Raw genomic sequence first — 24,520 nt, 5'->3', positions numbered from 1 at the left:
GAATATCAAAATAATGGTTTTTAAATAAACTGAATAAATTAAATATTTTTCCAATAAATCTAGTCATATTTATACTATTTGATGCGTAAAAATTATAGTCTATATAATTTTGGCTAACTAAAATATTGTAGGGCTGGATGCTGTAGTTCTTTACATGATGGAAATGACCAAAAGAAGTTATGTGTAGGAAGTTATGTGTGGATCTTTCACATTACTGCTTTTATATCAGCATATGAACTGATGATATACAGCAAACCTGAAATTAAGATGTCTGTAGTACAGTTTAATAGTAAATTTTGATTTTGTCAAAGATTACTACTTACTGTCATATTCTGGAAATTCTTCCCTTCACTACGGACTGTTTTCATTTCATTTGAGCAAAGAATAGGTGAGACAAATGTAGCAGTTAAACGGTCTACTATAATAGCTAGTCTATGGTCGATTTCACTCCACCACTGCCTGACTTCAGCTGGCAGTCTACTTAATAATTTGTAATAAGTCCAACAACTCAAATGTGCCAAAGTTTTGCTTTCCCAAAAACCTAAAACCATAAAATGAAATTTCAAGCAAAAAAAACTTTAGTTAAGCTGGTTTTGTTTATCAATATGATTATATATTGTTTACAGCAATCTTCGGCGTGTAAAACACATCCATTTACCCATGTAAAACTATAGTCAACCTTATAACTGTATATACGACGGCGATCCAGAAAGTAACTTACGGTTGTGTCTAGCGTGGAGATGGGTGGAGATTGAGCCGCCATCTTGGCTTCAAACAAACCAACATAATTTGCATTTATAGACCTAGAAAAGTCATTCGATAACGTAGACTGGAATAAAATGCTCACCATCTTAAAAAAATTAGGGTTCAAATACAGAGATAGAAGAACGATTGCTAACATTTACAGGAACCAAACAGCAAAGTAATAACTGAAGAACATAAGAAAGAAGCCGTAATACGAAAGGGAATCTGACAAAGATGCTCCATATCTCCGTTACTTTTTAATCTTTACACAGAACTAGCAATTAATGATGTTAAACAACAATTTAGATCCAAAGTAACAATGCAAGGTGAAAAGATAAAGATACTACGATTTGCTGATGATAGTAATTCTAAATGAGATTAAAAAAGGTTTAGAAGGAACAAATGAACAGCATGGATGAAGTCTTATGCAAGAACTACCTCATGAAAATTAACAACAACAAAACAAAAGTAATGAAATAATGTAGATGATGGACCACTGAATGTAAAAATTGGTAGAGAAAAGATTATGGAGGTAGAAGAATTTTGTTATTTGGGAAGTAGAATTACTGAAGCAGGAGTGATAAAAAATGCCGAATAGCACAGGCGAAATAAGCCTTCAGTCAGAAATATAATTTGTTTACATAAAAAATTAATCTAATCGTCAGGCAAACATTTTTGCAAGTATATGTTTGGAGCGTAGCTTTATATGGAAGTAAAACTTGGTTGATTGGAGTGCGTGAGAAGAAAAGATTAGAAGCTTTTGAAATGTGGTGCTATAGGAGAATGTTAAAAATCATATGGGTGGATATGATTGACAAATGAAGAAGTGCTGCGGCAAATCGATGAAGAAAGAAGCATTTGGAAAATATGGTTAAATCAAGAAGAGACAGATTTATAGGCCACATATTAAGGCATCCTGGAATAGTCGCTTTAATATTGGTGGGATAGGTAGAAGGAAAGAATTGTGTAGGCAAGCAACATTTGGAATACGTAAAACAAATTGTTAGGGATGTAGGATGTAGAAGGTGTACTAAAATGAAACGACTAGCACTAGATAGAGAATCCTGGAGAGCAGCATCAAACCAGTCAAATGAGTGAAGACAAAAACAAATAAAACCTAAATTTGAAATATTTAAAAATTGTAAATTACCATTTTGAAAATTTTTTTTTTAAACATGCTTGGGTCAAGAAATAACTTTCACTGATATGGTGAAGTGCAGATAATGAACAAACTGGCAACTGGATTAAAAGAGAAAAAAACATGTAGTATATAATTTATGTTTTGACTTCTACAATTCAGATAAAACTGAAATTTCAACCTGTAAACTTTGTAGTACTGTTAATAATTACTTAAAAGAAATGTTTGGTACTTTTAACAGAATACGCTGTATTAAAAAGGTAACAGTTTTATAATTATTGAGGTTTTTGTTAGAATGTTTTAGAGTAGTGGAAACAAAAATGTAATTATAAGACAAAGACTAGGATGAATAAAATTAGGCAAGGAAATAAGTAATTATTTATGAGCAAGTTAAAGTCCGAATAATTATTACTCAATTATTTATAGTTAATTACTTAAGCTGACATTCTACAACTTAAAATTACACAAGTAAGCAAATAAAAATGCTAGTTATTTTATAATCTGTTAACTAGGGTATATAATAGATATTTAATTTATACTTTATTGCTTTTTGTTGGATTCATATGGAAGCAATTTTTTTCATTTTAGATAGATCTTTCATAGGAAAATTTTTTTTTATTAATGCTATTTGTAATAAATAACATGGAAACCCAACAAACTCATATTCAATAAATGTAACATTGTTTGCTGTACTTTAATATACCGTACCTGTAAGTTTGCAGTACGTATAGAAATTGAATTTTAATAAGTTTTTAATGTAAATTAATCCAGCAGTTGAAATAAAATAGTACTAATTTTTAACAGTACCATTTATGTGAACTTTTTTTAACATTGGTCATCATAATGTATTTCTGTACTCTTTTTTTAAGTCTTTTTGTTTTAGGAGGGATTTTGTAAAATGAATGTGCTTTTTATAAGAAATTTGAAAACATTAAGATTATTTTATGTGTACTGTGTTTTCAATATTATTACCAATTATTATTTAAACATTACAGATATGCCCTGTAATTTTTAAAATTTGTTGCTTACAAAGATTGATATTTTAAATTTATATTAAATATAAATTTGAATTGCTGGGGTCTGTAGACATATTTTTTTCTTTTTTACAGGTACTATATTACTTTAATCCGTACACTATCTATATAAATTTTATAAAATAACCATGAGCTTTATACACAATTTTTTTGTGATTTTATACAACACTATGCTCCAAAGAATCAGATAAACTGCAACTGGATTTCATTGATTGTCATTAATGACGGTGCCTTAGTTATGCTAGGTGGGGAACATAAATATAAAAAGAATATAATAAAAAGAGTAAAAATACAAAAAACACAAATATTACTTAAGATTATACAAATATTACTTTTACTAACAAAAAATATATAAGGCTGTTTTAGTACCTTCTGACATCTTAGGAGGATTAGAAAATAATTCTTGAACATACTTAATGTTTCCTTCATGACCATGTACAGCTTCTTCGGGCATTAAGCAAAACAAACATTTCATTAGAGATCCTAAAAACATATTCTCTCTGCAATAAAAGAAAACAAAATCAATACCCTACACAAATAAAACAGAAATATTAATTTATGTTTTAAAGTTGTAAATTATAATTTCAACTTTTCCATTCTAATTTTTATTTTTGCTTTTGTAGGTAGAACAACAAATTCCTGCAGCTTATTAAAAATTGTGTTATTTTCAGATTTTAAAACCGTTCAGAACATATTACAATCATATCTATATTTTTGTAAATCATTTCATTTGAAAACTTCAGTAACAAAATTTATTATGAGTTTGTTTCTTTATCTATATTGTAGAAATTATTTTGCTTCAAAGTGATAACAACTGCACCACCTTAATGCAACAGGATACAACGAACACCACAAAATTTATTTTAAAAATCTAGCAAAATTTTGGTTTGAATAGATTTGACAGAATTGGTTGATTATTTTCTAATTTAAATAGAATACTACTCTGAAAATACCTAATAAAAGTACACTTATTAAAATAAAATTACATTAATTAATACAATGTTTAGATGCCAAGTTAAACAGACAACAGTTAACGTATCTTAATCCTATAAATTAACAAAAATATCATTAGTTATAAAAAGGCAACTTGGTTTACTTGCTCAGAGACATTCTGGTACAATTATTACATTCTTAATATAACCAATAAAAATAAATTGGCACTCTACTTTCTGGCCTGGCAGTAGCAATATATATACAAACTAAACCTAAAGATACAACAGAAATTAATATATGAGGTCTGTTCAGAAGATAACCGAACATTTTTAATTACACGCCAACAGAGATATTTAGTGACTTCCAGTTGGCAGCAATGTGTTCCATATAACATCTTCTGTAACCACAGGTTCTTGGATTGTTGATATCTCTTTTAGTTTACGTGTTACTGTTATTTGAGTGCAACATGTTTAAGTGTTTGTAGCGATTTTTGTACTGTGCGATTTTTTGACGACTGAACTTTTGTTTCGATGTTGCAGCATAAATCCAGCTTTTATCTCCTGTTACAATCCTTTGCAAGAATGTTTTATTGTCATCGGCTTGTTCAAGAAGTTGCTGACAAATGTCCAATCGATGTTCTTTCTGCTGTTGAGTCGTCAAACGAGAAACAAACTTTGCTGCACTCGATACGTGTTCAATATTCCAATCAAAATGTCACAGCATGATTCAATTGAGATGCTAACCTCTTCTGCAAGTTCTTTGACAGTCAATTGGTGATTTGATTTGCACATAGCAGATCATTGATTTTCTGAACACTGGTGTCATCAGTTAAGTTGAAGGCTTCCCTGTCGGAGTTTTTTCAATTGACTAACGGCCACTTTTAAATCATGAAAACCATTTGCAACAACACTGTGTATGACTCAGAGCATCATCTATGTAAAAATGTTTCAAAAGCTGAAACATTCTACGAAAGTTTTCCTCAGTTTCATGCAAAATTTTATGTTGTATGGTTGCTCCTGAAAATAGCACATTACAAAAATTGCTACTAACATGTTAATTGCTACTAACGAAATATCAATAATCCAAGAATGTGTGATTACAGAGGAGATTTTGTGCAACACAATGCTGTCAATCGTATGTCACTGAATATCTCCGTTGGCGAGTAATTAAAAATGTTCGGTTAAGATATCATATTTAATTAACATTGGTCAATATAAAATTTGGTCTGAAAAGGGAGTAGGGTGTTCTATATAGTAATTTATATGCTGAATCTGAATATGTATTCCATAATAACCCACCATGTAACATTCTTAAGTTACAACCCCTTAAATTTATTTGTTCCATCATCTGTGGAACAAACAATATAAATAAATTAGTACATCTATATGCTTGCTTATTCACATCTGATTTATACATATTGTGATGCATGTATAAATGACATGTCAGAGAGTTAAGTAATGAGTAATTTTCTTCAGTATGAGTTCAGCTCTTGGTATGACTTGCTGTGTTCTTTAGTTGTGGTACTGGTTTTATCATACACATATTATTAAGATTGTTTCATAAGTGATCCCATAAATTTAGTGAAAGATTTTTATGATAGAACAACTTTTGGTATTATTTTATTGAACATCAAGATTTGTTTGCATGTGTTTGTTTTATGCTGTTTTACTGCACTCCACAGTGAAAAAATTCTATGTGAATTTAAGTAATTAAGTATTTATAAATTAAAACTTAATTTTTTTTATAATTAAGTAAGTATTTCTGTAATATTTCAGTTTACTTTCATTCATTAAAACATTTTGAATTTATATACCTAAATGCTCGTTCACCTATGAGACCAGTACTACATGGTGTTGATTTACAGATTCCGATTGCTCCAACTTCTTGGAAAGAAATTTCTGATTACCCAGAAGGCTCAACTGATGAATCCTCAACTTCAACAGATATTAATTACATTCCAGAAGGATCAAATACTGAACCTCATCTCATCACACAAGCAGAACTGAACAACCTAATTTGTGGCTTGCATTTGTCAAAACAGCATGCAGAACTCCTAGGTTCATGTTTTAAAGAATGGAATTTATTAATAAGGATACTAAAATTTCAATACATAGAAATTGAAACGTAAATTTAGTGAAATACTTAATTTGTTCTTCCCATGATGTTAGGGGGCTAGTGTCTAAACTGGACATTGAATATGTTATATGTTATTGGCGTTTATTTATAGGCTCTAAAAAATGAAACTTAAAGGCAGTGTTATTGCATAACTCAAATAAGTTTTCATCTATACCAGTAACACATGCTGTAGGAATAAAAGAAACATATGAAATTATGTCAAAAATTTTATAATTATGATCAACACTCATGGCGAATCATTGCTGACCTGAAAGCTAGCTTTTTGTTCTCCAGAGTGACTTCACAAAATATATGTACTTCTTGTGTTTGTGGGATAGTTGGGCTATGTAAACATTGTGCAGTTAAAGACTGGGCAAAATAAAATCAGTTTACCCCAGGAAAGGAAAATTTTGTCAATATTCCCCTTGTCAAAACAGAATGTATTATTTTACCATTTCTACACATAAAACTAGGAATGATGAAGAATTTTGTAAAAGCATTAGATAAAGATGGAGATGACTTTAATTATTTAGCTGAGGTTTTTGTGAAGACCAAGCTAAATTGAAAGAAGAAATATTCATCAGGCCACAAATAAGAAAATTAGTTTGTGAAAATATATTTGACAGCAACTGAATCCTAAAGAACTAGAGCATGGAAGTCATTCAAAGATGTTACTGGTTTTCTTGGAAACAAAAAAGCTGAAAACAATGATCAATTTATAAATGAACTCATAGTGAACTACAAAAATCTATACTGTAGTCATTGAAAATTCATTTTTTACATTCTCGTTTGAACTTTTTCCCTTTACACTTTGGTGATATCAGCGATGAACAAGGAGAAAGGTTCCACCAAGATATATTGTAGATGGAATCTACATTATTAAGGCAGATGGGATGTATCTATAATAAGAACTACTGCTGGATGATAAAAAGAGAAGACTTCAGTGAACACAATAGGAAAATAAGAAAAAAGAAATTAAGATAAACATAAATGTCTGCAAAATAAAGGTAGGAGTTTTAATTGTAATTATTATTATTTATTATATTTTATTCTATTAACAAGTTTCTCAATAGTTTAAAGGGTCATAAATAAAAATCTGAGGGTGATAAAGAAAAACTGATTTCATTTTAAGATTCAGCATAAAAAATACATTCTAATTCACTTACTTATATCTCAGTTCCAAATTATTTTTTTTTTTGTTGATGATGAAATTATTTTACTGTTTTAAACTTTTGGATATACAAAGCATTTTTAATGTGACTAGATATTTATTCAACTTATAATGGTATTTATAATTCAAAGAGGTGTAAGAAGAAGGGAAATCCTCACTATCAGCTCTGTACATGTAAGTTACAAAGAAACTTAAATGAATTTGATCAGTTGAATTAAATTAACGTACTAAGCTAGAAAGAACCCTTTACATGTATGACAACACATGGTTACATAGGTTTTGTTCTCACCACAGGCCACAAGTCATTAATATAGTTAGTAATTTCGATATTGCTACATAATCTGCTGTTAGCAAGTAGTGATGATTAATGGTTCTATAATACTTTTCTATTGTCTTTTTTCACTTCCTTGTACAAGTACAAGCAAGTATTGTAAGAGCAAAAATTGTCAATTTTCAGATTTCAATGGAAATATCCATTTTGACTAGTTTCAGTGTGCTATCTGAACATACATACGTATGTATCTCACATAACTCAAAAACAATTAGTCACAGGATGTTGAAATTTTGGATTTAGGACTGTTGTAACGATCTAGTTCTGCTCATCCCCTGTTGATTGCAATCGACAACCAAAGTGTCTAAAAAAGCCCAAAATTAAAAAAACAATTTGGATTTTGGACTTTTTCTTCACTGCAGTAATAATGATATATCATAAGTGGTACTTATTTTCATTGGTTCCAGAGTTATAGCCAAATAAACTTTTAATTAATGAAATATTTAAGATCTTAGAAGGTGAAGGAACATCAGTACAAATCAGCCTCTTTTTTAAATTTTTTTTTTTTTTTAATTAAAATATATTGATTTATTAGTAATTATTAACCTCTCAGTGTAAAAAAAACTTTTACGATGAATAATACGAGGGTAGATCCAGAAATAAGGTTCTCATCAATTTTACAAATTGACAGCATTGTTTATTCGCATAGAAATTTACATTGTTGGAAAGAAGAAACTTTGCTCTATTTTTCTAGATAATCGCCATCTTTTTCTATGCATTTTTGTACACGGTGCTCCAATTTCTGTATCCCAATGTCATAGAACTCCGCCGCCAACCCGTTGAGAAAGCATTTCACCTCTTCTTTGACTTCATCGTTGCTCCAGAAGTGTTGGCCACTCGTGTTCCTTTAACTTGGGGAACAAGTGATAATCACTAGGTGCAAGGTCCAACTGTAAGGTGGGTGGGGCATGATAGTCCACCCAAGTGTGAAAAGTTCCTGGGTTTGATGGGAAACGAGGTTGGGCATTGTCATGAAGCAGCATTACACAGCCTGTCAGTCGTCCTCGCCGGCAGTTCTGGATAGCTCACCTGAGTTTTTTTAGTGTTCCACAATAACTGTCCGAGTAGATTGTTGTCCCAGGTTCCATAAAATCGATCTGCAATAGCCCCTTACAATCCCAAAAAACTGAGATTGGTGACCCTGAGTGAAGCCACTGTTTGAATTTTTGTTTCGTTTCAGGAGTGAAACGAAACACTCACGTTTCGTCTCCCATAACAATGGAGTCCAACAATCCTTCCTTATCTTCTTGAAACTGGCGAGCACAGTCAAGGCATTTCTCCTTGTGTTCTGATATCAATAGCCACAGTACCCATCGAGCACAACACTTGTGATATCCCAATTTTTCAGTCAAAGCTCTTTCCACTGTACCATAAGAACTCCCAGGAATCCGAGCAACAAGTTCATGGATGGTGATCCTCCTGTTTGAAGCACTTCGTGTTGGACCATCTCAATAACCGCCTCCGAAACTTCCACTTCATTCTTCATCACGGACTTCCTTCCGACCAACACTAAACTCCCTGTACCACTTTTGGACGTGTTGAATGGACATACACTTGTCACCATACACCTCTGTCAACTGACGATGAATATCCACGGGTGGAGTCCCTTTGGTGTGCAAAAAGCACACCAAAGGGATTACAGAATGAATCTCACTTGGTGGGATCAACAAGTGGAACCTCCATCTCAGATGGCTGCTGAGCCAAGACTGAGCAGCACAGCGAAGCGCAGCCAGGCGGAATCGAGAGTGGAGGAACAGCCGCGCACAGCGGTGTTGCCGGATTTCGCCTTGCACCTTCCCGTGCGGCTGGAGCTCTTTGGGAACCTAATTTTTGGATCGATCCTCGTAATTCAATAATAAAAAAAAATATATGAAATAATATCAGAAGTTATTAATGAAATAAAATTTTATGAACTTTTCATTAAAAAAAAAAATTATATGTAATTTAATGTGTACAATAAAGGTATTTGGTGTCTAAATCAGATATTTTTATTTCAGTATTAAGTGAATAATAAACTATTACGTTATTCACTAGTAACGTAGATTATCAAAATAAATCAGAACCAGATTTTCATTAGAAATTGCACATGAATTGGAAAAGAGAAAAATGTTTGGGAGGATATAATCAATACTGAAAAAGAATAAGGCAGGTAAGTTATTATTGAGAGTTCAAGGTTTTTCAATATGGTAAAAAAAAGGTTTGACATTCAATTTGAGAAAAGGGTAAAATATGTAAATAAAGATTGGTAACACAATCTAGATGTAGGAGTATAGGTTTCAGATTCAAAAAACAGTATACAATAAAATTGACATCAAAATTTTCAAAATGTAAAACTGTAAGTGTGAATTGGTTCTTTTATGTTGTATGTTGTAAGTTTATAATAAACTAAAAACAGAAGGTAATAACAATTAAAATTAAATTTTAGAATTTATTCTGCTTAACATTATTTTAAATTATTTCATTATTATACATCAAAACACAATTAATCAACTTACTTTATCCATGCAGAGTACATAAACCGAATCTGTGAATCAACCTTGTTACATATTTCCAGAATGACCAACCATAAAAATAAGTAACCTCTAGTATAAATATAACAATCTGTAAATGGCTCTACAATACATGTATCACCCAATCTGGAAAAGATTAAATTGTAAATCATCATTGCAAAAAAAACATTTCACTATGAAATAGCAGTCGACAGAAAAAATTAACTATTATGATTAACATTCTAAATTATTGTTTAGTTGAAATTGGATATAAGGACAATTATGACTTTCTGTTGAGAACTGACAACTCATGTTTTAAAAAAACAATTTAGAAACTCCATTCATTCATTCATGCTTCAGAGTGAAACTGATTATTTATATCATTAAAGAGTTCTGTCTGAATTGCAGTAGTTTCTAGTAGAAATCGATTGCAGTAGACCTGTCTCAAACTCTGATGATTTGATAAAGAGTTAACAAGACTTAAGGTTTAGACCAAATAGGGTCTTATCAGCAATGTCAACCATATTTTTTTTATTGAGATAATCATTTTAACACATTCACTAATAGAGTGCAACATAGTAAAATATTACAACAGGGATTTTTCTATTTTTTTAACAATAATAAAATGTTGCACACCATAAAAAAATCAATGTGTTTTTTATCTTTAATACAGTGTAAAACTCATGCTGTAAATAACTTAAAACCATTTATAAAATAGACCAGCCATTACATCAAACAAATTTTAAGGTAAAATTTTAAGTAAATTTTAAGGTAATTTGTAAATAATTAAATAAGAACTCAACAAACAAGATTGATACATAAAAAAAACTACATTACATCAAAGAAATAGAGTTATAATTGTCCTTTAGGTCATAGGATATGGCAAATTTTTTCTAACACTAAGTACAAAATGATCCATTATAGAACATGACTACAGAAATAACTATATTGTGGCCTTAAGGCATGCTTCATTGTAAAGAGCTGATTAGTAACATTACTCACTTAAAGTCAGAAAGCATTGTATCCACAATTGATTGCATATTTTTTAATGTTTCCTCAATATGTTTGAATGACAAATCAACTTGTTTACTTTCCTCACACTCTGAATCTAAAGCAACTAAACTTGGAGTCATTCTGAAAAAAAGTAATACTATCTGTTAAAAAACAGGTTAAAATAATAATTTTTGTACTTCAAAAACAAACTAATTTCAAAATCATTTCAATCAAGTATGGTGCGTCAGTTTGTTTTCTGCACATGCTCACATTTTTATTTTGAATAAAGCGCTACAATCTAATAAAGAAAACTGAACTAACAACTGTATAATAAATTGTATTGTGTATTATAAACAACATGTTGTTTACATTAACATTTATTATACTTGTTATTTTTCTACATTTTGTTAAAATTAAATAAGTGCAGAATAAATGTTAATGTAAACAACTTACTGTTTATAGTAAACAATATAATTCATTATAAACTTGTTAGTTAAATTTTTTGTCAAAAAAAAAAAAATCAAAATGAAAAAATATTAATTTTAATTTTTATTTTGTATTGTAATATTTTTGTTTAATCTTTGTTTATAAATATTTATCTAAAATTGTATTTCTGTTTTAGAGATAAAAAACAAAAACATTGAGGTTAGAGCTGTGTTAAAAAATCACACTCAAGCAACAGCTAAATATGTTCAGGATTTTCAAGTTTTTCATTGTAAAAGTTTTTGTTGTTAGTATGCTACATTCATGAATGTTATTTAGTTACAATTGACTACAACATTTAACAAAATCTTGTGTAATGAAACATAAACCTTTTAACATTTTTGTGGTGGGCTGTAGACTTGCCTTTTTATAGTTTTCATTAATTTTGATAAATATATGAGATATGATAAAAAATTACCAATTTTTTATTGTGGTAACCAGTTGTAGTGTGGGAGATGAACCTTTGTGTAAAGTGTGACATTGACTGATACTGGTTGTGTATGATTCAGTCTTGCTGCCATTGCAGCCAGTTATTGCTTAGCAGCCATCAAAATAAAGGGGTGAGTATTGTTGGATGTGTTTTCATTGTCATTCAAAATGACTTAACAGGGTGAGCAGAGAACTGGTATTAAAATTGTCAGGGGCTTGGTGACACACAAGTAGAAACCAATAAGGAAGATTCAAAGAGCTTTTGGTGATCAAGCTATGGGTGTTATACAGATTTAAAGAGTAATACTGCTGTTTCCAAGATGGCTGAACGTCTGCTGAAAGTGATGAACACTCTGGCAGACCTTCTACCAGCAAAACTCCCAAAATAATTGAGCAAGTTTGACAGATATGATGAATGATAATTAAATAACAATTAGAAAGTTTGAAAATGAACAAGGAATTTCATTTGGTTCATTGTTATCAATTTTAATGGAAGAGATTGGGATGTGGTATGCAGCAGTAACATTTTTTCTAATACTCTTCTGTAATGAACAGACGGAAAAAACTACTCTAAGTTGTGCAAGATATGCTGGAATGTGCTAATAGTGATCTTGATTTTATGAAAAAAAAAAATTAGCTGGATATGAATAATTGGAATATGGCTACGTCCCTGAGACAAGCACAGTCATCCCATTAGAAAACTTAAGTTATCTGTGGCAAAAGAAAGCCAGTAAATCATGAAGCAATATGAAGGTAATGCTGACAGTCTTTATTTTATTATCAAGGCATGGTTCATCAAAAGTATGCTCCTTAAGAGGAAACTTTTGGTAAAGAGTACTACATAAATGTTCTTTGTCAGCCTAGAAAAACTGTTCAGTGCAAGAGACCACATGATAAATGGAGATTATAAATGATAATGATGAGACTCACATGATAATGGAGATTGGAAAATTCATAGCAGTGATCTAAGCCATGCATCACAACTTATTCAGAGATTCTTGACAAAGGCATAGGATCAAACAAATACAGCAAGCTCCCAGTGATTTTTGGCTCTTTCCTAAGCTTAAAATTTTGCTTAACAGAAAAACATTTCAAGACAGAGAAGAGATCAAATGCAACAAAAGGCCTTATGGTGCTCATTCAAAATGACAAAGATGCTCCAACAATAGAAAAATCACTGGGATAAGTGTGTTGCATCAAAAGGGGCCTACTTTGAAGAAGACACGTCACTGAACTAAATATGTTTTATTTTTGTTCTTATGAGCCAAGGTTGGATTCGTTTTAATCACATTTCATACAACATTTTTTATAATAAATTTATAACATAAATATAAGGATACAACAACTTAAAACATAGTTAATTCTATGCCTGATTTCAGTATCTAATCAACCTGCAAACCAAAACAGGCAACAAGAAATCAGGAATAATTAATGGGAAGAAATGGGTGGAGATGGAGAAAGGAATGATCCAAGGACTTCAAAATGAGAAAACCCAGTCCGCAGTATGTTTTATTTTCCATCCATAATTCTTTAGATCAGAATATCAGTCCAGGGAGGCAGCAGCATATTACTCATCAATGATTTTCCATTGGTCAGCTTGAATACACATAAACTGATTTTTCTCCAGATATTGGGAAACTACTAGAGAAAAGAATAAGCTCAGACTTCTCTAAAGAAAATTCTTGTCCATCATTACATGATGGGAGTATACTGTAGAATACAAACCCCATCTTTCTTCAAATTGCCTCTGGAAGGTATATTTAATATGGATAGTTATATCTTATCAGTTCATATAACCATGACTAAGATTATTGGAAGAATATTAAAAAAATGCTACCTGAAAAAACTGACATTTTTTACTTTGGCAATATGAAGGACAATGCTTTAGTTGAATATTCTTCAATTAATGTATTAGTCTCAGTTTTTCAACACTTCTATTATTACCCTGCACAGCTAGCTCCAGTCTTTATAAAAAAACAACTAGATAAATGGATAAAAAAATAAATATAAGAATGTTATTCTGTTAGTGATTACCTAGCTTTTGATTTACTAATTATTTTTCTAGTTACTTAATTAATCTACTTACTTCAGTTGACTAAATAAAAGTCTGTCCTAACAATTAATAAATTTTTATATTCAACATTAAACAAGTAAGTAATTTCACTGACTAAATTTTCACTTTGTAGTATCTTTTATATATTTCTATTGATGAACTTATTACAAATCAATTCAATGTATACACACAAATTCTAAAAAAAAATACTTCTCTTATAAATGTAGTATAATTTTAAAGAATACAAACTTTGGTAGACCAGAAACCAAAAACATAAATTAAAAATGAGGCATTGTATGATGTAATAAGCAACCTTCATAAAAATCTAAACCCATAAACAAGAACAAAATATATCTAAATGATCTGGTGTAAACGGTTTAAAATTACACTGTATGATTATGTAAATAAAAAATTAGTAAATAAATCAACCCTACCTTTCCCAAGATAAGATTAAAAACATGTATAAAATATATATAGTTTATACACAAACTTAAAATTATTCCTTATCTATTACTATTATTTCTATTTCAAAATAACATACTTCATAAGAAGAGTATATGCAGTAGACTGGACATCAGAGACTGACGATTGAATGTGATGAGAACAAATTTCAAGCCAGTGTGATATATTACTTTTATCAACAAACAAGCTTACATCAATAAAATTAGCAATAACCTCAGCTAATTCATCCAGTATAATAAGCAGGACTGGTTGAAACATTTCATCTTGACTGCCATCTATATAATGAATAAAAACAACAACATTATATGTAAAAAAAGTAATCCCGCATGGACCCCTGTGTCCATTAAATTCTTGATTGTGAGAACAATAATGATAAATAAAAATTAGAGATCAATTTATAAAAACTATCAGTGTAAATTGTAATTTTTCAGCGCAACAGTTTGGTCAGTACAGGACCCAAAACCTTGAGTGATCTGAAGGATATAGGTTTCAAAATAGTCAGCCTCCATCTTAAAAATGATGGGTAAACACCCATCCTTCATGCCCAGTTCATAGGCTACCTGACAAACACCATTAGGAGGTGACAGTGCTTCATTTCTCTCTCTCTCTTTCTTTTTGTCAAGTAACCAGAGACAGAAGCAGCCAGTCATGTCACACGAACAGTAACAGTGACAGTGGCTACTATACACAGTTGCACCTCTTAAAAATCAAAATAATCTGAAAATGATTTTAAGTAATTTATCTGAACAGTATTTGCAAGCCCAAATCAAGTGAATATCTTGTTTAGAGTAGTTGGAAATGGGAAAGAATTGCAATTATTTTTCAAAATGTTTTTAACCTTTCTTTACTCCTTTCAAGAGCGAATATAAAAAAATCAAAGAAACTAGTTTATAGATACTGACATGAAGATTACAAACACCTAAAATCAAGTTGATGATGACTTCAGTTAGTACAGAGAAATAAAAAAAATAATAAAATTTAATTAGCCCATTTCAACTATTTAAACTCAGAATTAAAAAAAACCCTTTCTTATTATGCACTTACACTGTAAGAACATGTATATATATTTTCATCAATTTATCTTCAGTCATTTTTGCTGGGCGATGATTATGAGTCAACTTGGGACATTATATTTTATAGATATAGATAAATAAGCACCAACATACATAAATTAATTGCAGATTATTATTTAAGAATAAATAAAGCGTTAAAATAAAAATATACTTAACAATATTTATACTTAATAAGTTAAAATAAATTCTGGATTCCGAATAAAAAAAGGTGAATGAATCATAAATTTAATATCTTACCAGTTAAACTTAAGTAAAGTTCAATCAGAAACTAAAGAAATTCAACAACCAACAAAGTTAAAATAAATTCTGGATTCCGAATAAAAAAAGGTGAATGAATCATAAATTTAATATCTTACCAGTTAAACTTAAGTAAAGTTCAATCAGAAACTAAAGAAATTCAACAACCAACATGTTTAACATTCATACAGTTAAAGAATGTTGACACAAAGTTAAAACTCTGCTTTCACTTTCAAGACTTTAGCAAAATATTAACAGATATTTTGTGTCTCATCATTTCATTTATCCGGACAAGATAAAATCCTACTGCCGTAAGATTTTAGTGACCATAAAAAATAACAAAACTTTCATTATCAATATTAAAAATTTCAAATTCTTATAAATATAAAATGTTTTCTGCTTGCATTAAAAACACATCTGGAAGCTGTTAAATGTTACCTTTTTGAAATAATGCCAATGCTTGAACCTATAGATTATTCCATAACATTAATTATGGAACGTGGAAAATAAAAAGCCAAACATGTTTTGCAAATAAAAATAAAATAAAATTGCCTTTCATGTGGTGTATATTTTTTCTAGTTTTTTTTTTTTACTTTGATGGGTATGTCTAGCAAAATTTTAATTTAATACATTTGCTCTTATACTTAAAAATTACAAGAAACCTACATTATATTACATACCAGCAATATTTACCCACACATCAATAAAACTTTTGTTCACATCTGTTAAGAATACATCATTCCATTCAGTCTTCAACTGAGAACCATCAACTTCTACTAATGACATATGATTTGAAATTGATTTAAACAAATGACAAACAGAATTCAGTAACTGTAAGATCTGAAATATGAAGAAAATATACATATATAATTTTATATTTAAAAGTAATTATTGCCGGTTAGAAGGTGTGACATACAATATCAATAAAGTAAATCATTGGAGGGCAAATAAAAAATATCATATTAATGGGTAAGATCACATATGTTGAAATTCTTATTAACAAACAGTGTACACTTCTTAATTAAAAATTCCTGCCTTACTGTTGCTAATGAATCCTGACAGCATGATTTTTGGTGTTAAGAATATGGATTTGGTAACTTCAAAACTATACTTAAGTGTTTGTCTAAGTTACATATGCATAATGAGTTGACAAGAATATTATTAAAATTCAAACTCATTTTCTAAACAAACTTCATTTTAAATATTTAAGTTTTTTCCAAAATTATGCCAATCAGCATTTTTTTTTAAATTTCAATAATTTTTCCTGATTTACAAACTTTATTATGTAACAGCATAGTATTAAGCCAGATTTACATGTTAGAATTCAAACATCCAATTTCAGTGGAACACAGATAGGGAGATCACCATAAATGTTTCAACAAAACATAAAATGCAATTTTAGTATTTTATTTAAAAATGTATTAACCATAATGGTTCCAAGATCAATTTCATGGAGCATTACTTACACAGGAAGGATCATATATGATTCTGTATGTATTCTCTATGAAAAAGTAATGATTTTAAATTGGATGTTGCTTGTCTATATTTGTAAATAAGAATACCAAAACACACACACTTGAATGTGAGTATTTTGATGAGAATGTTATACCAACCATAATGTGTATATCTCTTATTTGCCAACTAAATCAAAATCTGAATGTGTTGAAATTGTTTAAAGATTACTTATACACAGAATATGTGATTTAACTATTAAATACATCAATAAATAGAAAAGTGGACTTTTGATTCTACAATGAGGATGCCCTTTGAACACAGCGACTGTGATGTCCTTACAAGATTAAAATGGGAATTTTTCTACAATTGATGTAAAAGAAGTAAATACTTCCTTCTATTTATTTTATTTAAAAGGAATTTATTTAATGATCTGGATGAACTGCAATATTTCATATTGTTTCTGGGTTTGAATCTTGATCATGTTTAATATGTTTAATTTGCTATAAAATTCACCTAAAATCAAAAAAACTATAATTTGTCATCACCATGTTATTTCTGGGATAAGTAAATAAACTTCAATTGATTTGAATTAAATTTTGAAGTTATTTTATTTACATTACTATTTCTTCAATCATTCATTCTTAAATCAATGAATTGTTCAACATTTATTTTTTTGATCCATTAACCAAATACAAACACAGTTTCTTTATTATCTGTGTAGTACCCCTACCTATTTCTCATATGATCTGCATGCTATAAGGCTCTTGCACTAAAAACAACTTTCTGTTTGGTATAATTTTTATGAGTTCAACTGCATAAAAAAATTAATGCAAAAAAAGGAACCTTACTGTTCAACTGAATAGCACCTTACTGTTCATAACACAGAATTAAAATAGTTATACTAAATTTTTTCATGCTTGCTTGTTATTACTTTTCTACTGAAATGAATATTAGATGAAAGCGGGCTGAAAAATGGTCTCACAGAATATGCTAAATTTCTCTCTATTAATAAACTTGTTAAAATGAAAATGGTTCATTAAAGTACAGTTTCATCACATCAATGGAAAGCTTTATTTACCATCTAGACTGCTGTATAAGAATATACAAGCAAAAATAAAATATCTGGATATCCATTTCTTGGTTTTAAAAAAATTTAACAATTCTGGCATTAAATTCAATCTTCTTTATTTATGTACAATTTGCCTGGCAGTTGGGATCTTAAATGATTTCAATTATAAACTTGAAGGATTGTGTGTGGAAATATAGTGTGGATATTTTCTAATATGAAAAATGCCAAGTCTGGCTGGGAATTGAACCCGAGAACTCTGAATGTAAAGCTATCACTCCACATAAAATTCAACAAAGTGGAAATTATGAAGCCTGGCTAGGAAATACCAGATATAAATTTTAAAGTGTAACATTGGGTTGTTATTATTCTAATATATTTACTGGAATGTATTTTTGTAATAACTGGTTTAATGGCAGCTTTCAAAATATAATCATAAGGAACTATCATTCATATGAACATAAAATTGACAATTTTTTTAACAACTACTGTATAGCAGTACTTGCTTTATTTAATAATTCTTTGTTTTTTTCTTCTTAATTTTCATATGAATAATTATGATAATTTTAATACCGTTAACAGTTGGAACATCATAAATATATATATATACATATTTAATCAAGCATTAATTACACAATAACTGCATGAATCAATGCACAAATTATGATACTATTATTAATTACAATACTACTAATATTATTTTTAATAAATCCAAGTTACTCCAGTTCTGAAAAATTAATTTTTAACCGTCTCAATTGTTTGCTACATGTTCATCTGCTAAGTTAATTATCAGAAAATTAATTTTTCAAAGATGGGGATGCTAGCGACAAGCTAGCCTTCCAATTCTCTCAAAAGTCAAAGAAGAAAAAAGTTGAAGAGAATGACATCCAGTAGCTTCTCTTGTAATTTTGATATTCTTTATATTCTATTTGTGCACAAAAAATTTTCATTTATTCTAACTTCTAACAAAAGTTATCAATCATTTTTTTTATGAAGCATGTTTATTAGTCCGTCTCCAGTTTCAATTTTAGATTTTTTCTAAGTGTTTAGTTAATGAATAAAAAAGCAAGTTTGAAACTTTAGTTAAGTAAAAAGAGAAAAATCAGTCTTGTAAAAAATAGTCTATTCCATTAAATTTCACTGCAGAAGGAAAATAAAAAAATAAATTGTAGAAAATCAAATAAGCTTCTGAACTTATAATTAAAAATGCAATTTTTTTTATGACACAAGTTATCAAAAAATCAAAGAGCTTGCATAGAATTGTATTTGTACAAAATGAACAGAAACCAGCCATAAAAACAAAAATAGTTTTTCTGCCATTTTTCATCATAAATGAACAAAAAATAAAATCAAGACTGTAGGAAATTGAAAAATCTTTCAATTTATATTATTTATTCTGTGTGAAATCCTTAGTTATTCCTATGCCATATAATAATGATTACAGATAGAGTTGTGGATAATGGATTGCCATACTTCTGAAATGGACAGTGAGAGTAAAATTAGGAGCATTTGAAAAAATTCCATATTATAGAAAACTATCTGAGAATACATATGAAAATGTTAAAATTTTTTCAAAAATATGACATCAAGTTGAATAGTCATAAAGATTCTTGTATTTTTCTTACAACATTCTAAATAAGTTGGCTGACAATGAATAATACAATGAAGTCCAACAGATATGTATAAATTTAGTTTTTTGGCAAAATGTTACTATCTAGTGAAATATTAAATCTCTTATCATGCTATTTTTTAATATGCCTTTACTATTTATACTACACATTTTTTTTAGAGGAGTAATATCAAGTTTATTCCTACATTAGAATTTTCATTTTTTTTTACAGGAACAGTTATGAGAAGTACAAGAAAAAGAACAGATAGTTATTTCAACTCTTCCACCTCACTTGTTATCTATGATCAAGATAATTATAGATGAGCAAAGATTAAGTCCATCAATATACAGGAAGTAAATCAGAAGATGACCACAGTATTGTGCATACTGCTTCTAAAGAAGCCGTACAAACATTTATTGTTTAAAATTCCAAAAAAACCCATTTTTGGAGGGCATCAAAGGAAAATCTGCTTAATTTATTTCAAATAACTATAATATTTAGAAGACATAATAAAAAGTTTATTTAAAAGAAAAAAAATCAGTGTATAAACTAAAAGTAAGTTTTAGTCAGTGTCTATAAGTAAGTTCGTATTTTTTAAAATTTTAAATAAAGGTACATTAATGGTATTGATCAGATTTGAAAAAATCTAGATTAACTTTTTTGATTACATTTGAGATTTATAAAAGAAATTACAGTGTTAATAATAAATGTAAACCATGAGGCAATAGATACCAAATTATGAACAAAAAAAAGGAGAAAATAAACATTCTATTAACAGTAAATTTCATATAAAGGATATGCGAGTATAGTTTTTGCATGGTTAGGGATAAAAGATAATTTGAGGTTAGTAATGAAGCATTAATAAAAGCACCTCCTGAATAGATTTATGGCCTAAGCCATCAACAATGATTATAAAAAAATCAGATCTTTCATTACCGGCAATGTGCAGTATTTTTCAGATGTAGTTGTAGTTTTTTTTAAGCTTAAAATCCAAGATGCTGTAGCAATCAAAGCAAAGTCCCAACCATTGTGATCTGTAATATCAGCTGGACTGTTCTGTATTATAAGTGAAAGAAATTCAGCAATACTTGCTGCTAACTGAATGTCATTTAATGAACATGATGACAAATCCCTGCACACACAAAGAAACATTTAACATATATACATGTATATTATCTATTCTTAATACATTATCTAATCTATATAATCAACAAATATTAATGTACATAGTTTTAAGTGAAATAAGGGAAGAAAATAATATCAAACTTGTGACAAAGTGAAACAAATAAATTTATGAATAAAAAAATTCTTCACATTCAACCACTTGTCTCAGCTGTTCAATTAAATTTTCCACTGCAGTCTATAAAATTAACCATTATGTTTACTCATTCTCTTTAACATAAAAAAAATTATTTATTCAAACTGCCAATTTTTTTAAAGAAATAAACGATCAGATCAAGAAATATATAATTAGATAAGGCTATATATATATTGGTTACAAATTATAAAATACATTATGATTACATTACTGTAATAATAGAAAATATTTTTATTATGATAAAACATGTTGACCTTAAGTATAATCAAGTAACTCCAACATGTAAAAAAATAAATCAGAACTCCCGGAGAAATGGGATGGCATCATATAATGGTTAAGCAGAACTTGCAAAATCAACTTACGGAATTGTACAAGAACAGACTACAGCGTACATAGGAACAGATATGGATCCCAGTCATATTTTAGATATGATGAGATGAAGAATGTAGTTTAAGTAATTAATGGAAAAACAGCTAACAAAAAAATTGGATACAAACAATCTTAAACAGAATATTGTGAAGTTTAACAGTAAGTATAAATAGATGAGTGAACTACAACATTAAGTTTAACATTGCATCCTCCAAAATAATAGATACAAAGTAGTTGTTTAACACTTGACCATCAACTAGATTCACAGAGAGCATATGAGAGCAAAGTAATGATTGAGCATACTATCCTATAGTTTAAAATTCTCATGATAAACACATTATCCATAAACCACAAGTAAATGTTTGATTTTTAAGGAAATTACTTACACTTCGAATGTAGGCAATTTTCCAAATTTTAAAACTTTATCCAGCCAATCTGTACAAGCATCTTTAAAAGGAGAATTATCTTTAAAACCTAGTTTCTGTAAATTACAACAAAGCAGTGAAAGTTCATGAACTGCACTATTCTCATTATTCAGTGGCTGGAAACCACTTCCGGCAGCAAAAACCTAGACAAAAAAAAACTTCATCAAACAAAACGTCATCAATTTTAGGATTTTTAATGATTAAAGATTACATATTTAATTGTAAGGTAATTTTACATATTTTTTCTTTAATTTCGTAGTACACTACCGTTAATTCCAAATATGTACAATATGTGTTAATTCATTTGGAATTAACACATATTGACGTACCAGTTTTCAGAATAACAGATAGCAATTAAATTTGTTTTTATGGTCATGTGTGAATAAATACACTTGAATTTTTATATTATAGAAAACAAACCAGACACTGTTGGCAAGGGATAAAATATTTTTACAAATTTTAGTTTTAAAAAAATTAGCTTATTACCTGAGGAAGCCATATTGATAATATATCAGATTGTGAATATATCAGTTTATTTTCATTAATTATTTTTTCAATTACAATGTTAAAATCCTCAGAACCAAGAATATCACTATGAAGAATAAATAATGCTTCTGCACAAATTCCACCAATAACATCACCAGATCCCCTAAAATAATTAAATAAAATGAAATTAGGATTAATAAACTACCACTAAAATTAATATTTCTCTGCATGCAATGAGAACTAATGTAATGCTTCACTTGTCCTAACGTACAAGTGCACATATATGCATGTACTAATATACACACTCATTCTTGTAAGTAGAAAAACTTGAAAAAATGTAAGAATGTGATTAAAACAACCTACAGACTGAAAACAAAAATTATATTTTTTTTTTCAGCCATGAATTTGTAAAACTTTAAGCTGCATTTCTCAAAAATATTTTTTACAATTATATTAATTATTATGTTCATTGTTAAATAAAATGCTACTGTTTTGTACATATATTTAGAATCTCTAAGTTCAAAAATTATTGTAAAATAACTCCTTTATAATACTAGTAATGTAAAAATTGAAAATATATTTATCTCACTAACAATCTTAAAGTAATTAATATTGATAATCTTAAAATGTTTATTATTAAATGAAATAATACATTTTCGAATATTATATATATAATTTACATAAAATTACTGACAAATGTTTCACTTTTTACGAGTACATATTTTCAAGTGGCAAGAGAAATGAACATTGGTAAAACAGATGGAGCATACAGGAAAATTAAGGAGAAATTTGTGGGGACATAAATTAAAATTTAATAATGTGTTAAACAAAGATGGTACACCAATTTATAATACGAAAGGCAAAGTCGATAGGTGGGTGGAATATATTGAAGAGCATGAGGAAATGAAATAGAAAATGGTGTTATAGAGGAAGGAGAGGAAGTTGAACAGGATAAAAGGGGAGAAACAATACTAAGATATGAATTTAAGAGAGCATTAAAAGATTTGAATGGCAGAAAGGCTCCTGGAATAGACGGAATACCTGTAGAATTACTGCACAGTGCAGGTGAGGAAGCGATTGATAGATTATACAAACTGGTGTGTAATATTTACAAAAAAGGGGAAGTTCCGTCAGACTTCAAAAAGAGTGTTATAGTCATGATACCAAAGAAAGCAGGAGCAGATAAATGTGAAGAATACAGAACAATTAGCTTAACTAGCCATGCATAAAAAATCTTAACTAGAATTCTGTACAGAAGAATTGAGTGGAGAGTGGAAGAAGTGTTAGGAGAAGACCAATTTGGTTTCAGAAAAAGTATATGGACAAGGGAAGCAATTTTAGGCATCAGATTAATAGTAGCAGGAAGATTAAAGAAAAACAAACCAACATACTTGGCTTTTATAGACCAAGAAAAGGCATTCGATAACATAGACTGGAATAAAATGTTCAGCATTTTTTAAAAATTAGGGTTCAAATACAGAGATAGAAGAACAATTGCTAACATTTACAGGAACCAAACAGCAACAGTAATAATTGAAGAACATAAGAAAGAAGCCGTAATAAGAAAGGGAGTCCAACAAGGATGTTCCCTATCCCTGTTACTTTTTAGTCTTTACATGGAACTAGCAGTTAATGATGTTAAAGAAAAATTTAGATCCAGAGTAACAACAAGGTAAAAAGATAAAGATGATACGATTTGCTGATGATGTAGTAATTCTAACTGAGAGTAAAAGGATTTAGAAGGAACAATGAATGGCATGGATAAGTCCTATGCAAGAACTACTGCATGAAAATAAACAAGAACAAAACGAAAGTAATGTAATGTAGTAGAAATAATGAAGATGGACCACTGATAGTGAAAATAGGAAGAGAAAAGATTATGGAGGTAGAAGAATTTTGTTATTTGGGAAATAGAATTACTAAAAATGGACGAAGTAGAAGTGATATAAAATGCTGAATAGCACAGATGAAATGAGCCTTCAGTCAGAAATATAATTTGTTTACATCAAAAATTAATTTAAATGTCAGGAAAAGATTTTTGAAAGAATATGTTTGGAGCGTCGCTTTATATGGAAGTGAAACTTGGACGATCAGAGTTCCTGAGAA

The 24,520-nt window shown here is 29.3% G+C and overlaps 1 protein-coding gene across 1 annotated transcript in view; it reads right to left on the bottom strand.

Annotated features, from left to right (window-relative positions):
• Positions 1 to 24,520, bottom strand: part of Ltn1 (E3 ubiquitin-protein ligase listerin) — a 101,720-nt gene that overhangs the window by 13,114 nt on the left and 64,086 nt on the right. The window contains exons 16-24 of the mRNA XM_075359820.1: positions 22,415 to 22,577; positions 21,890 to 22,071; positions 20,753 to 20,948; positions 16,366 to 16,525; positions 14,455 to 14,650; positions 10,958 to 11,089; positions 9,962 to 10,102; positions 3,286 to 3,416; positions 324 to 541 (exon numbers count right to left, since the gene is read on the bottom strand). Coding sequence (XP_075215935.1) covers positions 324 to 541; positions 3,286 to 3,416; positions 9,962 to 10,102; positions 10,958 to 11,089; positions 14,455 to 14,650; positions 16,366 to 16,525; positions 20,753 to 20,948; positions 21,890 to 22,071; positions 22,415 to 22,577 — 1,519 coding nt within the window. The remainder of the gene's footprint in view (positions 1 to 323; positions 542 to 3,285; positions 3,417 to 9,961; positions 10,103 to 10,957; positions 11,090 to 14,454; positions 14,651 to 16,365; positions 16,526 to 20,752; positions 20,949 to 21,889; positions 22,072 to 22,414; positions 22,578 to 24,520) is intronic.

Source organism: Lycorma delicatula, chromosome 3 (assembly GCF_047948215.1).
Source record: "Lycorma delicatula isolate Av1 chromosome 3, ASM4794821v1, whole genome shotgun sequence".
Classification (NCBI taxonomy): Eukaryota; Metazoa; Arthropoda; class Insecta; order Hemiptera; family Fulgoridae; genus Lycorma; species Lycorma delicatula.
Note: the sequence above shows the minus strand (reverse complement) of the source record. Positions and strands in the feature narration are given on the sequence as shown.